The sequence below is a fragment of the Ipomoea nil genome, unplaced genomic scaffold, assembly GCF_001879475.1.
Source record: "Ipomoea nil cultivar Tokyo-kokei standard unplaced genomic scaffold, Asagao_1.1 scaffold2845, whole genome shotgun sequence".
NCBI lineage: Eukaryota > Viridiplantae > Streptophyta > Magnoliopsida > Solanales > Convolvulaceae > Ipomoea > Ipomoea nil.
In genome coordinates, this window is record NW_017619273.1 from 1759016 (window position 1) to 1773632 (window position 14617).

Below are 14617 nucleotides of genomic sequence, written 5' to 3' on the forward strand. Positions count from 1 at the left end.
CAGTATCGTATGGGATGAAACGTTAACCATAGCCGAGTTCGAGGAAAAATGGGGAGCCATAATGCTAAAATACAATCTAGTTGATCATCGGTGGTTTGCACCCACCCCCATGGGAGGCTTCCTGAAAACAACATCCAAATCCAAGGAGAGAACGAGTACTTTGGGAGATTCACTAACCACCACTGTAGCTTGGTTGAATTCTTCATGCAATAACGAATATATAGATTTTTCAGTAGTTGGCGTGCGTACTAAATAGACTTTGGCTGTTTGTTGACTAAAATGAAATATAATTGATTAAATTGAAGGACACAATAACTGGTTTTGAATGCAGTGCATGCCTGAAACTAAATTGAAGGTCCCTCTATGCACACACTGCTCCTCGTCAGTGCACACGGGCACCAACATAGATGCTTGATTGGTGTACATTGGGAATTATTGCATACATGTGCTTTATTCTGCCCAAGTTTTGATCTTTTTATCGAATCGACTTTTGGTGTATAAAGGGATTGAATGTTAGATAGATATAGAATGGTAGTTTAATTATTAAGTTAACTAATTACGATAATAAAGTACTAACATCATATTATAATAAAGTGTCCATCTTTTCAAATTGTCAGGTGGTTTGTAATTTGCTCAATCATTCATCAACGGATTTCTCTTTTGCAGGATGTGTTATTAAAGATTGTTGCGATCTCAAACGACACTTTGATTCAGTGTCTATTCTCTTTGTTCCTAGATCAGTGAACAAGCTTGCTCATGTTTTGGCTAGGGCAGCTCGTTCTAGTACTGGTCATTCTACTTGGTTGCATAGTGTTCCTTCTTGTATTGCTTCTATGATTTAATAAAGTGATGTTTTTCCTTTCAAAAAAAATAAAAATAAAAATTACGAGGCAGCTAGATTTTTATACATATATATACAACTTATATTTAACAAGAGGGATTGTATATGTGCTGCATTTGTTAATGTTTGGTCCTAATTCAATTATACAACAAATGTGCTGGATTAGATCTTTATGTTGAAATTTGAGATATTATCAAGTGCTAGTGAAAATGGATATCTCTACTTACCTGTGCCGTGTGCTTGTTTAATACAACACACATTGAAATACGGCACTGCACACGGGTGTGTGCTGGTGTGCACACGTTTTAACATTACAAAATTAGTGAGCAACACCCAAAAACAAGCTTGTTCGCACCTAATTAATGAGCCAAATGATACATTCATTCTTTCACAGGCATAGATAAATATTGTGCACCTACATCGATACATTATGCACAATATTGGACACCACATATATGTAATGAAGCTGAGTTATCACTGGACAATAAAATAAAAAGAAATAGCATAACGAACTAAATACTGCTACCAAATACCAAATAGGTACAACAGGTAGAATAATATAGTATCTGTCAAAAAGTTAACAACCTAGAACGCCAAAGGTGTTGACACAAAATCATCGGCATCATCAGAAATCCCGAATCCATCAGCTTCGGCATGAGGTAACTTGGATTTCTTACCTGCAACAACTAGCCAACATGCAAAACCTGTGCAACCACCCACACAGTTAAAAAAACAAAGAACACATCCTTTCATAAAATGCACAAATTCGCCAAAAAAAAAAAAAAAAAAAAAAAAAAAAAAAAAAAACCTAGGGTTGCACACAGTCCCATAAAACAATGCACACGGACTATACGAATTAAACTACTGTGAAATGTAGTTCTTCAAATATAAGACTTTGGAATCTTTGCTAACGCAAAATATATGAGGTGTTTAAATTTTGTTTCCCCCTTATTAACATCAACAACTCTATTTTGCTCATAACATGTATGATATATATTAATTAGTCGATTCGTTTAAGCAATTTGGCGTTCATAATCACCGTGTGCACACAGTCCCATAGAATAATGCACACGGATTATACGAATTAAATTACTTTGTAATGCAGTTCTTCAAATATAAGACTTTGGATTCATCCTTAACACACAATATATGAAGTTTTTAAATTTTGTTTCCCCCTTGTTAACATCAACAACTCTATTTTGCTCATTACATGTATGATAGCTATATATATATATATATATATATATATATATATATATATATATATATATATATATATATATATATATATATATTGGATCAGGTGAGGTACCTAATTAAAATGAGTTTCAGTGAGGCTCGATCTTGTGCGTTGGTTGGTGGTTTTGTGCGGATGTGATTGGAGGCAATATTAAGCTTATAATAAGATGAGTCGTTACATTGGGGGGTCTTAATGTAATTAGCCATGAGTCTTTATTGTATTGCCTTTTTTTATATTAATGTGCCGATTCGTTTTCCTTACCCGTTTTCTATTATTTTTTGTCTGTCCGGATTCCTCGTGTGCGTTATCATTCTAGCCATCTGCACATTTTCCTTCTTCTTGTCAGCGTCGGCGACCATCTACAGGCAGCAGCGTATCGTACTCGCTCATTCGTCTGCGCTCTTCAACTAACCCATGGAAGGCTCCTCATCTAGGCATTCATTGAGACGGCATGGATCTTCGTCCGTTGTTGTTCAAGGTACGTTTTACTGGGATTAACTGGGTGGAGGCGTGTATTCTGCTTGGGATGATGGGATTAACTAGGTTGTTATATATTTCGTTTTTGGGGCTTTAAATCTCCTGCATGTCCCATTTTTTGCTTGGGTTGATGGGACCGTTGGGGTGGGAAGAAGGTGGTGGGCATTGGCGAAGGTGGGGGGCATTGGCGGTGGTGTTGAGTTGACGGGGTAGAGGGCTTGGTTCGGGAGGTGGGGTTGTAGGCGGCGGTGGGGGGTGTTCCTGGGGGTGGGATTTCGATTAGGGTTTTGGGGGGTTTTTTTTTTTTTTCTGGAGAATTCAGGATGAGTTTTTGTTTCTTTTTTCTTTTTTTTTTTTTTTTCGGGAGAATTCAGCATGACGTTTAGAATTCCAGGATGAGGTTTTTTTTTTTTTTTTTTTTTTTTCAGCAGAATTCCGTATGACTTTTTTTTTTTTTAAAGTTTTTTTTCCTAATTTTAGGGTTTTCTTTCGGGGTTGTTTAACGTTGGTGGTTTCATTATTTGTATAATTTATGATTATTTGTATGTTGTATTTATATATTAATGTGTGTATGTTAATATTTTTGTTTTTTTTTTTTAAATTTCAAAATTTAATGATTAAGTGTTAGTTTTTTTTTTCGAAATGTTACTCTGTATAATCTTGAAACTGATAATGCTTGTTGTTTTTAGCTATGTATTTGTACATTAATTTCTAGAGTTTTTCAACATGACTAAAAAAAATGACACTTCAAAGTCCATTATGCGAGTTGTGCTATTTGCAGCTTCCACGTGACTATATAAGTGACACTTCTGTTTCAAAATAAATAAATAAATAAATGACACTTCAAAGTCCATTGTGCAAGTTGTGCAATTTGCAGCACGAGTTCTAGAGGTTAAAAATTAAAGTTCAAGATAATTAAAGGATAATGCAAATAAAAAAAGATATGTCCATAAACTATTGTTAATTTTCATTTATTGTTATAGTTGTACAAAACAATGGGAATTGAAAAGTATATACACTACAACAGTACATGACCAAATTAATGGAACATGCATGAATACAATTATTAATTAAGAATGTTTGTATGTATATGCCCTTGAAAAACAAACAAATTCTATGTGCTAATTGAAACTATTATAGTATAGAAACCATGGTTCTGTCGCTGTTTTGTGCTGTTGTTTGTTCGCTAGTGTTACATTAGTGGTGTGCGGGGTAGTTTAATGGCTTGTGCATTTTATGTTCTTCAGTGTTCTAACATTATATTAATAATGACTAGTTATAAAAAAAATTCAGTCATTTTTGGTCTTCAAATTGTCCTTTTATAATGTTTGTGTTAAATATATTTATTTAGTTGTGCATGTCTTTGGTGGGGCTTGTGCGTTTTGCATACTATTATCGTTACTATGTTATTTGTGGTGTTACTAGGTACAAATTTTGTTCATTCTGGTTGTACAAATTAAATATGTTGGTTGTACGTAATTTGGAATTTATATTTTTGGTTTTTTATGATATCTTTTTCATAATTACTAGTTATTTAGAAAATCTGACATTTTTGGTCTACATTTTGGTCATTTAACATGTTTTTATTAAATATATTCATTTGGGCTTGTGCATGTCTTTGGTGGGGCTTGTGTGTGTTTAATACTAATTATTAGGTATTTCAAAAATTTGTAATTTTTTTTAAAGTCGTTGTGATTGTTTTTTATTCAGTTTATGCCCTGTGTTTGCGCTGTTGTTTGTTCGCTAGTGTTTCATTAGTGGTGTGCGGGGCAGTTTAATGGCTTCTGCGTTTATGATCTTCAGTGTTTTAACATTATATTTTACTCGCATTTAAAAATAAATCGATGTTTGTTTTTAAGTGTTTTTTGCTCTTATTCTAATTATTTTTAGTTTTGTATTTTTATTAGTTTGTTTGTGTTTGTGTGTACATATCTTTTTGCCTGTGTGTGCAATAAGCTTACCATTTTTTTTTTGTAGGGGACAATTCTGATGCTTTTGTTGACCCCCCTGTTGCAGCCTTGCCTGCTGGTGGGGTAGATTCTCCGGCCCCTCCTAAGGGCTATGCCTATTCCTGCTCAAGCTGAGTCGGAGGCGGTTGATCCCCAAAATGGGTTAGCTGGTAATCATGCCGTTAGCTTTCCACGTTTGAAGACTCGTGCATCTCCGAAGCACTTAGTATCACAATTCAAGCATTTTAGTGCGTGCCAGCGCAAAGCCGTTGGTCATTTGGGGTTAGGGGATTTATTGCATCTTCAGGTAGATGATATCCCAAAGCACTTGGGTTTTTGGTTGCTGAAGAATTTTGACCCCGTGGAGATGTGCGTGCGTTTGGATAATGGGGCCAGAATCTCTGTTACGGAGCAAGACGTGCATTCCGCTTTGGGTTTGCCGCGTGGTGATGTGGTGATTACGAAAAGAAACAAGGACGACGTTAGTGATACTTTGAAAAAATGGCGGGCCAAATTTGATGAGACGCAACATACGGTCACCTTGGCTATGATTGGGAAGAAGTTGCGTTCTCTTTCGGAGGGGGGTGTGTGGTTTAAACGCCACTTTGCTGTGTTGGCAATTAGTATCTTTGGATCCCCCATGTCTAATGGGTATGCTAACCAACTGGTTTTTCACCATTTTGAGGATGTCGATCAGATTAGGAATTTGAATTGGTGTAAGTTCGTCCTCGAGTGTTTGGTGGAGCGCCACACCAACTAGATTAATGCATTGTCTCAGCCATTTGCGGGGCCTGTTCTGCGTTTGGTGGTATGTTATTACATTAAGTACTTTGTGTGTTTTATATGCTTGTTTATTTTTTTTTTATTTGTTATTTTTTGTGTGTGGATTACTTACGTTGTCAAGTTGTAGTTCCTTTATGTGGATAGGGTGGTGCATGCAGCCAACAGTGTTCCTCGTGCTTTCCCTTCTTTTAGAGGCTGGGAAACAAGTATTCTTAGGGCCCGGGAGTTGTCTGAGATGACAAATGGAGGCTTTGGTCGGGGGGCGGTGGTCGGGCCATATGTGTCGTCTGTTGACCGTACTAATCCGTCTACTTCTGTCCGGCCTCAGGTATTTATTTTTCAAATCCGTTTTGGCTGTTTTCATTTTTCATTTGGGGTCGGCTAGTTGCCTATGCAGTGGTACTTTCTTCTTCTTTTTTTTTTTAAATGGTGGCAAAAATTTTTCTAGTGGTGTCGTATGTTACTATTCTTGTTTGTATTTTATTATCGGTGCACGTAATTTATGTTCTCCTTATGTTGTTTATTATTATGGAATATTATTCTCTCTTTCTTTTTTGGAACTTATACCATATAACAGTTCGTGCAATTCTGTGTCACAGCTTGTGCATGTCATATTCTTCGTTATTTTAGCTTTTTTTAAGTTTGTGCGTTCTATTTCTGCGGTCTGTGCTCTAGCATTCATAGTTCCATTTACGTTTTTTATGGTGTCGTATGCAGTGGTATTTTATTGTTGGTTTTTTATTTTCGTTAGATGTCATTAATATTCTGCGTATGTTGTTTATTGCTATGGAATTTTATTCTTTTAAACTTGATTTTATTCCATATATCACTTTGTGCATTTCTGTGTCAGGGCTTGTGCATGTTTTATCCTCCTTTATTTTCTATTCATTTTATGTGTGTGCGTTTTATTACAGCGGCCTGTGCTCTAGCATTAATAGCCCTCTTTCCATAAGTTTTTACATGTAGTTATTAGTTATCTATTATATAGTGGCTTTTTTTGTTGCATGCAGACGCCAGATGAAATCTTTAATGAAAAGGCAGGTCTGCTAGGTGTAGCCTTGGATGATATCTTGCAGTTTCTTCATCAACACCCGTGTTGCTCCACTCGTACAGATAGTTTCACGCATGTTGTTTATGTTGCTCAGAGGATACTTTCTTTGTCCGAGACCCCTGCACCAGCAGTGACGGTTGACCACACTCTTATGAAATTTGGAACAATCCGGATAATTTACAGGTTGTTGATGAAGTGGTTTTGGCTATTCAGCAGCAGACCGCGGTTCAAGAATCTTCCAAAATCAATCAATCCCCGAGCGTTGAGACCCAAGGCTGTGATGAGGTTGCTACTGTTGCGCATCAAAACAAAGACGGTTCTTTGCCAGACCCATCGGGGGGTCCTTTGTCGGACTCCCAACTTCCAGTAAGTATGATACTCTACAAGCGTAAGAAAGTTAGGCGCTTGTAGGATCTTTGTGTTTGGTGTATGTAATTATTTTGTTCCCCAATCATACTAGTTACGCATTTTGTAGGGGTGCTTTGCTGGCATCATTGTGTATTGGTGTGATGCGTAGTTCGTTTAGGTGTTTGTTAAGGCCCTTTTTTATGTTCTCTGTTCAAGCTATTTGGATGGTGTACACTGTAATACAATTGCTGTCAATTCTATGTGTTAGTATGAGGGGTTTTTATGGTTTCACGCACAAACGCCTTTATTCATACGCATACACTTTATTTTTATATACATTCTTACTGCATTCTCTAGGGGGTTGCTGAATTACCTTCATTCAGTTTGGGATTGACGCAAGACCTGCCTACTCAATGTTGGGATGTGGTGGATGCAATTATCCGTAATTACGATGGAGCCCCACCCACTATTGCATCTCGGGATTGTCGTTCTGCCCCTGCTGATGCAGTAAGTATTGTTCTGTAACGTAGATGAATCTTTGTTCATTATACCTTGTGTGTCATATTGTTATGTATACAACTCGTTGCTATTTTTTATTCATTCCTAATTTGCATTCTAATTATTCCATCTGCCCGAGTTTTCTAGGTGCGTTCAACCAAACACCATTTCTCGTGTGCTCCCAAAGCTTCATCGGCTGGGAAGGTCAATCACAGACCAGTGGGTTTGAAACGTCCACGTGTGATTGAAAGTAATGCGGGTCACGATGTATTTTCTACTCCTGAGGAGGTATTCATCTGTGACTTATTCACTTTTCACTTCTTCCAGTAAACTTCTTAATCATATTTTGTATTTTTTCTCTTTGTTCATTTTTGTAGCAAGTTGTTCCATTTGATCCACCTTTGGGCACTACTATTGGTCCACCAAACTGTCCGGCACCTTCTAAGTATTCACGTCCTGGGCGATTAATGTCGGTGCATTGCGCACCATGGACTTGAATTCGTATGCACCCGTCACGCGTGCACGTGCAGTCAACAACCAGCCTTTGCGTAATTCGGAGTCACAGGCAGCTTATAAATGGATTGCTAGTTCATTAAATGCTGACATGTACATTTATGCGTTATAATGAATTCCATACATGGTTTTACGCATATCTGTATGCATATTTAATGGTGTTTTAATTTCAGGACTGTCGAAGTATTCAATTTTTGCAGTCGCTCCGCTCGTACGGAGGATCTTGTTTCACTACTGGAAGGACATACAGTTCTGGTGGGTGTTTTGAATGTTTGGGCATGCATTTTAAATTTTCGAGAAAGGTCTAAGCCGGTTGACGCTCCGAAACGGTTATTTGCATCACCCACAACCACGGTTCGTTGCTAGTCTCTTTGCAACCACGGTTTGGCACTGTAGTTAATTCTTTCATGTGCTTCCGAATTCATGTGTCTTACTTTGTGTGTGTAGTTGTATTCGGTTGTTCAAATTTCATCCTCTTGGTCGCAACGGTTAGGTTGGTTCAAGTCTGGGTTAGAGGCTGATTTGCAGGTATCTCCGTATAACTCGTGGGGTGAAATTGACATGGTAAGTTTTTCTGCTATACAAAGTTTTTTCATTCACTCCTTCATGGGTGCTATACAAATTATTTTTCGTTCACTCCTTCATGGGATTTAATTCTGCATATGTGTTGTTATTGTTCATATTTTTACCCATGGCTTACTACAGTTTCTATTCCCAATTCTTGAGCATGGTCATTACTATGTGATATCGGTTGATGTACGCCGTTTGAGGTTTGGTATTATAGATAACTCATCCGAGGACGGGGCATCTTTGGATAAATATGGGGCGACCCCTGAGGTGTTGGTATGTATATGGTCCAGTTGTACTATTTCGTAGTGGATTTTAATGTTATCGATTTAATATTTACTTTCTGCCTTTTTTTTTTTTACTTTTGGTTCTGTTTCTACAATTGGTGTAGAAGGATTTGTTATCTGTCCTTTTTGAGGATGCTGGGGCTCAACACCTCTATGTTAAGGCGTTGCACTTGATTCCTAGGAGACTCCGTATGTCATGGCGCGACACAAAAAATAAGTTCGATTGTGGGGTATTTGCTATGCGTCACTTAGAGACATATGTAGGCCAGTCGATGGCTTCATGGGATTGTGGATTAATTAGGGGGCATGCCCGTTGCCCGCTTAAATTACGTATGCGCTATGTTCATGAGATTCTTTTGTTTCCTAGCAACGTACATCGAGGTTTGATTCTCACCAGTGTCGGGCGTTTTCGTTGAAGTTGTGGACTTGTTCTATCATTCTTTTTATAGCTGCATGTTTTGATTTTTGAAAACATTTGACTTTTTTGATAGTTTCCCGCGTGGATTATTTGTTTCGTTTTGAATGATATTTAGTTTGGTACATTATCTAACGGTTTTAAGATTTTATACTCTATAAATAAACTGTTTTGAGTCCATATTACTGTCAGCGAATAATCTGTTTCAGTCCGTAGTACTATAGTTTTTTTCCCGGCCGCTATTGTTTTTTACGCACAATCCATCGCACCCTAACACACAGACCTATGTCTTTTCACGCACAGAGCTGCGTTTTTTTTACGCACAAGCCATGTATCGTGTCCGCACAGACCTGTCATTGCATGCACAGACCTATTTCTTTGCACGCACAGAGCTGCGTTATTTTACGCACAAGCCATGCATCCTGTACGCACAGACCTGTCATTGCATACAGTATTTCCAATGCTACTTGTTTTATTTCCAGTGTTTTCATTAATATTTTGTTTTTAACTTTTTTTAAAATTTTTACCAATCTACTAATATTATTTCTCACCCAGCTGCTCCCATATAAACATAGACCCCCGTTCGCTACTAGTATGGTCCGCTATACTAAAAATTACTATATTTAAGATAATAACACCCTTACTTGTATTGTGCACAATTTCTATGCTCAAACACCACCACAAATAAAATGGTTCAACACATTGTAACCAGCTATTTCAACTTTAATAAAAATACCATTTCAAAATTAAATGTTCTGTAGCACTTTCAAATATTTCAACAGTAACAAAAATACCATCCGTATGTTACGTATCTAGTAATGTTATGTATCTAGTACAACGGCTTTACTTCTGCGGGCAGCTTCGGCTATTATGGCTAGCTGCCAACCCGCATGTTTTGCAAGTACGCTTCTTTTTGAATTGCTCAATGATTGCCACCTCCTTGGCTCATTTCATTCGCTTGCCAGACCCTTTATTCTTCGCAACTTGGGGGGGGGGGGGTGCACTTTAATCGTGTCTGGCTCTGGAACTCCACAATATGCTTCCATAACTGCTCGTTTCGCGTTCCCTTCTGCCCTGTTGACTTCTTTATCGCACAGTGTTGCTTCCAATTCTTCAATCACATTTATAATCTGTTGCATTTTTTCACCATTACCTCTAGCCATGCCTAAACATCTGTAAATTGTGTTTATAACTTTCCCTTCCACGGTGGTATTATGTCCGTTGTTGTTCGCCCCTATTTGTCTCCCTACGCACGTACCTTTTTCTATATGTTTCACCGCCTCTTTGGTCCATCTTGGAGTAATATGTTGTGGAGGTATGTGGTCGATCCGTTCATCTTTTAATACTACAAATACATGTCGACATAGCAGCCCGATCCTTGTGTATAATCGACATGTGCAACTTGTATTATTACTCCCATCCTCAACTATGACGGTGTATCTTTTATTGGTCTCGTCTTCGACCACATATGTCTTCACCCCCTCAGCTTCGGTGTACGATCTCACCCGGCATGTAGACCAACCCTCACATATTTCTTTTTGTACATCAGAGAAAACAGTCAATGTGTACACCGTTGCTGCTTCTCGCACTATGCGCAGGAGGGTCTTGAGAGGTGGTGTTTGCCCGGTGCAAGCTGCGCTAAGTTCCAGATGCTTGTCGCGTTGTTTCCGAACTGCACTTTCAAAACGTTTGAAGAATTCAACAAGACATAAATGCTTATTAGTATTACTCTAAAAAATTCTGTTCTCAGCTTCTGACGTGAAGTGGTACGCAATAGGCCCCCCATAAACACATCTTCAAAAAACGGAGGCACCCATGACGCACACTCATCATACATACGTTTCAACCAACGATTCTCCAGTAGGCCATACTTCTAAATAACTTCATTCCACGCGCTCTCAAATCCTATGGTCGTTGCTTCCTCGTTCCACACAATGGCATTCAACGCACGCCGAAACTCCTCGTTCTTCGCTAATGTATTACCAACTGTGTCACCCACCTTAGTCATAATATGCCACATACAGTAACGGTGGCGAGTCCCCGGGAATTCCGTTTCAATCGCAACCTTCATAGTTGGATCTTGATCAGTTATTACGATAGGTGGTGTACTTCCCATAGCATTCTTGAAGTTTCTAAGTATCCAACTATACGATTCCACGTCCTCTTTATCAATTAGTCCCGCAGCAAATGTCACGCATCTCTTATGGTTGTCTATACCTGTGAATGGGACAAACACGAGATTGTACTTGCGACCACCAACAAGCATCAATTAACCAACATGCAAGTGTCACAACACCACACACATTGTTACTTCCACATACTTCTCAAATTCCATGCTCATCTAACAATTAATTTTTTATATTTCCATTTCTAAATGTACTTGCACTGCCATGTTATATACAAATGTCTACAGTTACTACATAACATGCACCATTACGCACAGACACATACCAAAATAATACTGAATAACATGCACCATATGTAATCACCGCAAAACTCGCAGGTATACACTTTTTTTTTATTTTTTATCGACGTGTTTACAAAAGCCTAGTAGTCATATGTACCTGTTAGTTTTGTATGTTGCATCGAATGACACCACATCTCCAAAAGCCCCATAGTGCAGTCTTGCCTGCCTATCCGCCCAAAACACCCAAGCTAATTGGTCTTTCTCGTTCACATCGTACTCAAAATACATATCTACGCAATCATTTTTCTTCTCTAGGTATTGGGATATCACCATCTGTATATCTTTCTCTTTCATGTACGCCAAAAGCTCTCTCTTGTAATTCTTGAAGTCTTGTTGCGTAGCTCCAACATTCTCGGGCCCACCAACCATCTCGGCGTACATATCAAAACTCTTGCTAGCCCCAATGTTTACCTTTCCACAGTTTGTTATGAATTCTTGATGTCCGATGTCTATTTTCCTATTCACTTTCATGAATCTTTTGTATTTCTCCTCGCACAGGACGTGTGTGTGTCTGTCTACAAATGTCTTTACTACATACTTCCCCTCTTTATTCAACGTCAATACAAGTCTAGCAGGGCATCCTACTCTGTTCGTCGTCCTCCGGCGCTTCTGTTTTGTTGTTCCTTCCTCGATAGTCTCTTTATCTTTTGTCTCTTTAAACCCTTCCCGTGAACATACCACTTGTTTTTTCATAATTTGGCCGTATTTGTTTCTTTTGTCGGAACTGTGACGCACATCAAATCCAACTATGCCAGCGTACGTCATATAGAACGTGATCCCATCTTCCATGGTGTCGAATTTCTGTCCTTCAAATGGGTTCAAGCTTGCGTCACATTCAGGTATCCAAGTGTGTGTACCACCAGGCGACACATCCATAACACAAGTGCCTCCATTATCCATTTCTTCATTGATTACAGCAACACCCACTCCTGGGAAAACTGTTACATATATATGTATTTTCAGAGTTTAGTACATGATACATTTTAACCCACACACACTTGTAAATTATGTTGCCGTTCGCACACAAATAACCACCGCGTTTCATACCCATTTAAATGATAACTCCTGTTTTCGATTACTATATAATTTTCTACACCCTTAACACATTTCTTCACGAACATACCATCTTCTGTTCTGGTTATTCTTGTTTAGGTAGTTTTAACGAATTCAACCCACATTATCGTCCATTACGCACAGACCAGACCTCACACTTGCACAGACACCACTCATTCCTACAATTAACCACACGGTTAACATAAACTGTTCTCAGTCATTAGATTATTACCACATGCAAACACCCATTCATCTTTTCACGATACCAAAACATGTATACATGTTGTTGGAATTTTTTATTAACCTTCTGCCAAAAAATGTACACATGCGGTGCTCATATAGGAAAAGGACTTATAAACCACTTCACATTACATTGCCAACATAAGATGTTGCATAAGCCCTCTCAAAGTCATGCTCCCACACCCTCACGTATTACGTGGATATTTCCCTTCGCAATTAAAATTATTCTTACTGTTGATATCCTAATATACAATACACGCAATCACCTAATCAACTACTCGCACACACCACAAACACCCGTGCGTTACACTCAGGCCACCACATAGCTTTGTTTACGATGTTGCACATGCCATAACGTACGCAAGCTCTACATTTTCAAACAACCAAATTTAAAAACAGAAAAAACGGCACACATACCGGATGTCGCACACGCCATGCACACGAGCCCAACCAGGCTTCTCCCCCGTGTAAGCTTTGAATGCACAAGCCACCTATGTCTTCTCTAATCTCCAGTCAGACTCTACCGTGGAACATATAGGAATGTTTGGATTTTAAATGGTATGATTACTAATTACCAATCTTAAGCAGGCTATTATTGTGCATAATAATATATTAATATTCTTCCCAAAATTAAATACAACATCAATTTTACGTGAATATCCCTATGCTCAATATCTGGCCATAATTAGTTGCTCAATATCTTTTAATCTTATCCATTAAATTTAAATGGGTGAATGGTGATGATGGGATCTCATTATCCCATTTTAATTAGGTACCTCATGGGAACCAATATATATATATATATATATATATATATATATATATATATATATATATATATATATATATATATATATATATATATATATATATATATATATATATATATATATATATATATATATATATATATATATATATATATATATATATATATATATTAAAAAATCAGTCTAAATATTTTATATAAATTATACTATCCCGTCTCATTTTGTGTCTGGTTTGATTAACGAAACTTGAATGAAGTTATTTTTAATTCAATTTTTTATAGTATTAGGTTTAGTATTATTATACAAAATTTATATATTTAGAAACTACACTAAAAGTACTATTAAACACAAAAAATAAAATTAAAAAATAAGTGAAAAATACTAAAGAAAATAAACAAAGAAGAAAAAGTTAGTTTAACCCCTGAATAGTAAGTATAACAGATAAAATGGGATAAAGAGAGTATTAATTTAATCGTACACTAATTCTTTACATTAGACAAACTATAAGTACTAGGTGAGTTTTAATAATAAATTTATAAAATTTATTTATATCATAAAAGAATCTTGCTACCCATATACGTTATGGCATGACATTACAAAAGTTCACTAACAGTTACATTTATGATGCATAATCATTTATAGGGGTGTTATACACTGTGAATAAAGATCCATGTCGTCTCAATGAACGCCTAGATGAGGAGCCTTCCATGGGTTAGTTGAAGAGCGCAGACGAACGAGCGAGTACAATACGCTGCTGCCTGTAGATGGTCGCCGACGCTGACAAGAAGAAGGAAAACGTGCGGATGGCTAGAATGATAACGCACACGAGGAACCCGGACAGACAAAAAATAATAGAAAACGGGTAAGGAAAACGAATCGGCACATTAATATAAAAAAAGGCAACACAATAAAGACTCATGGCTAATTACATTAAGACCCCCCAAAGTAACGACTCATCTTATTATAAGCTTAATATTGCCTCCAATCACAGCCGCACAAAACCACCAACCAACGCACAGGATCGAGCCTCACCGAAACTCATTTTAATTAGGTACCTCACCTGATCCAAAATCTATATATATATATATATATATATATATATATATATATATATATAT

General features: G+C 37.4%; 1 protein-coding gene across 1 annotated transcript; it reads right to left on the reverse strand.

Annotated features, from left to right (window-relative positions):
• Positions 1-11523: 11523 nt before the first annotated feature.
• On the reverse strand, positions 11524-12336 carry LOC109159805 (protein FAR1-RELATED SEQUENCE 5-like). Its single transcript, XM_019307916.1, has one exon. The coding sequence runs from the start codon at positions 12334-12336 to the stop codon at positions 11524-11526; it is 813 nt and encodes a 270-aa protein (XP_019163461.1).
• Between the last annotated feature and the right edge of the window lie 2281 nt (positions 12337-14617).

What these genes read in the sequence shown, in the direction of transcription:
- LOC109159805 (XM_019307916.1), bottom strand. Translation starts at nt 12,336, where the DNA reads ATGGATAATGGAGGCACTTGTGTTATGGATGTGTCGCCTGGTGGTACA.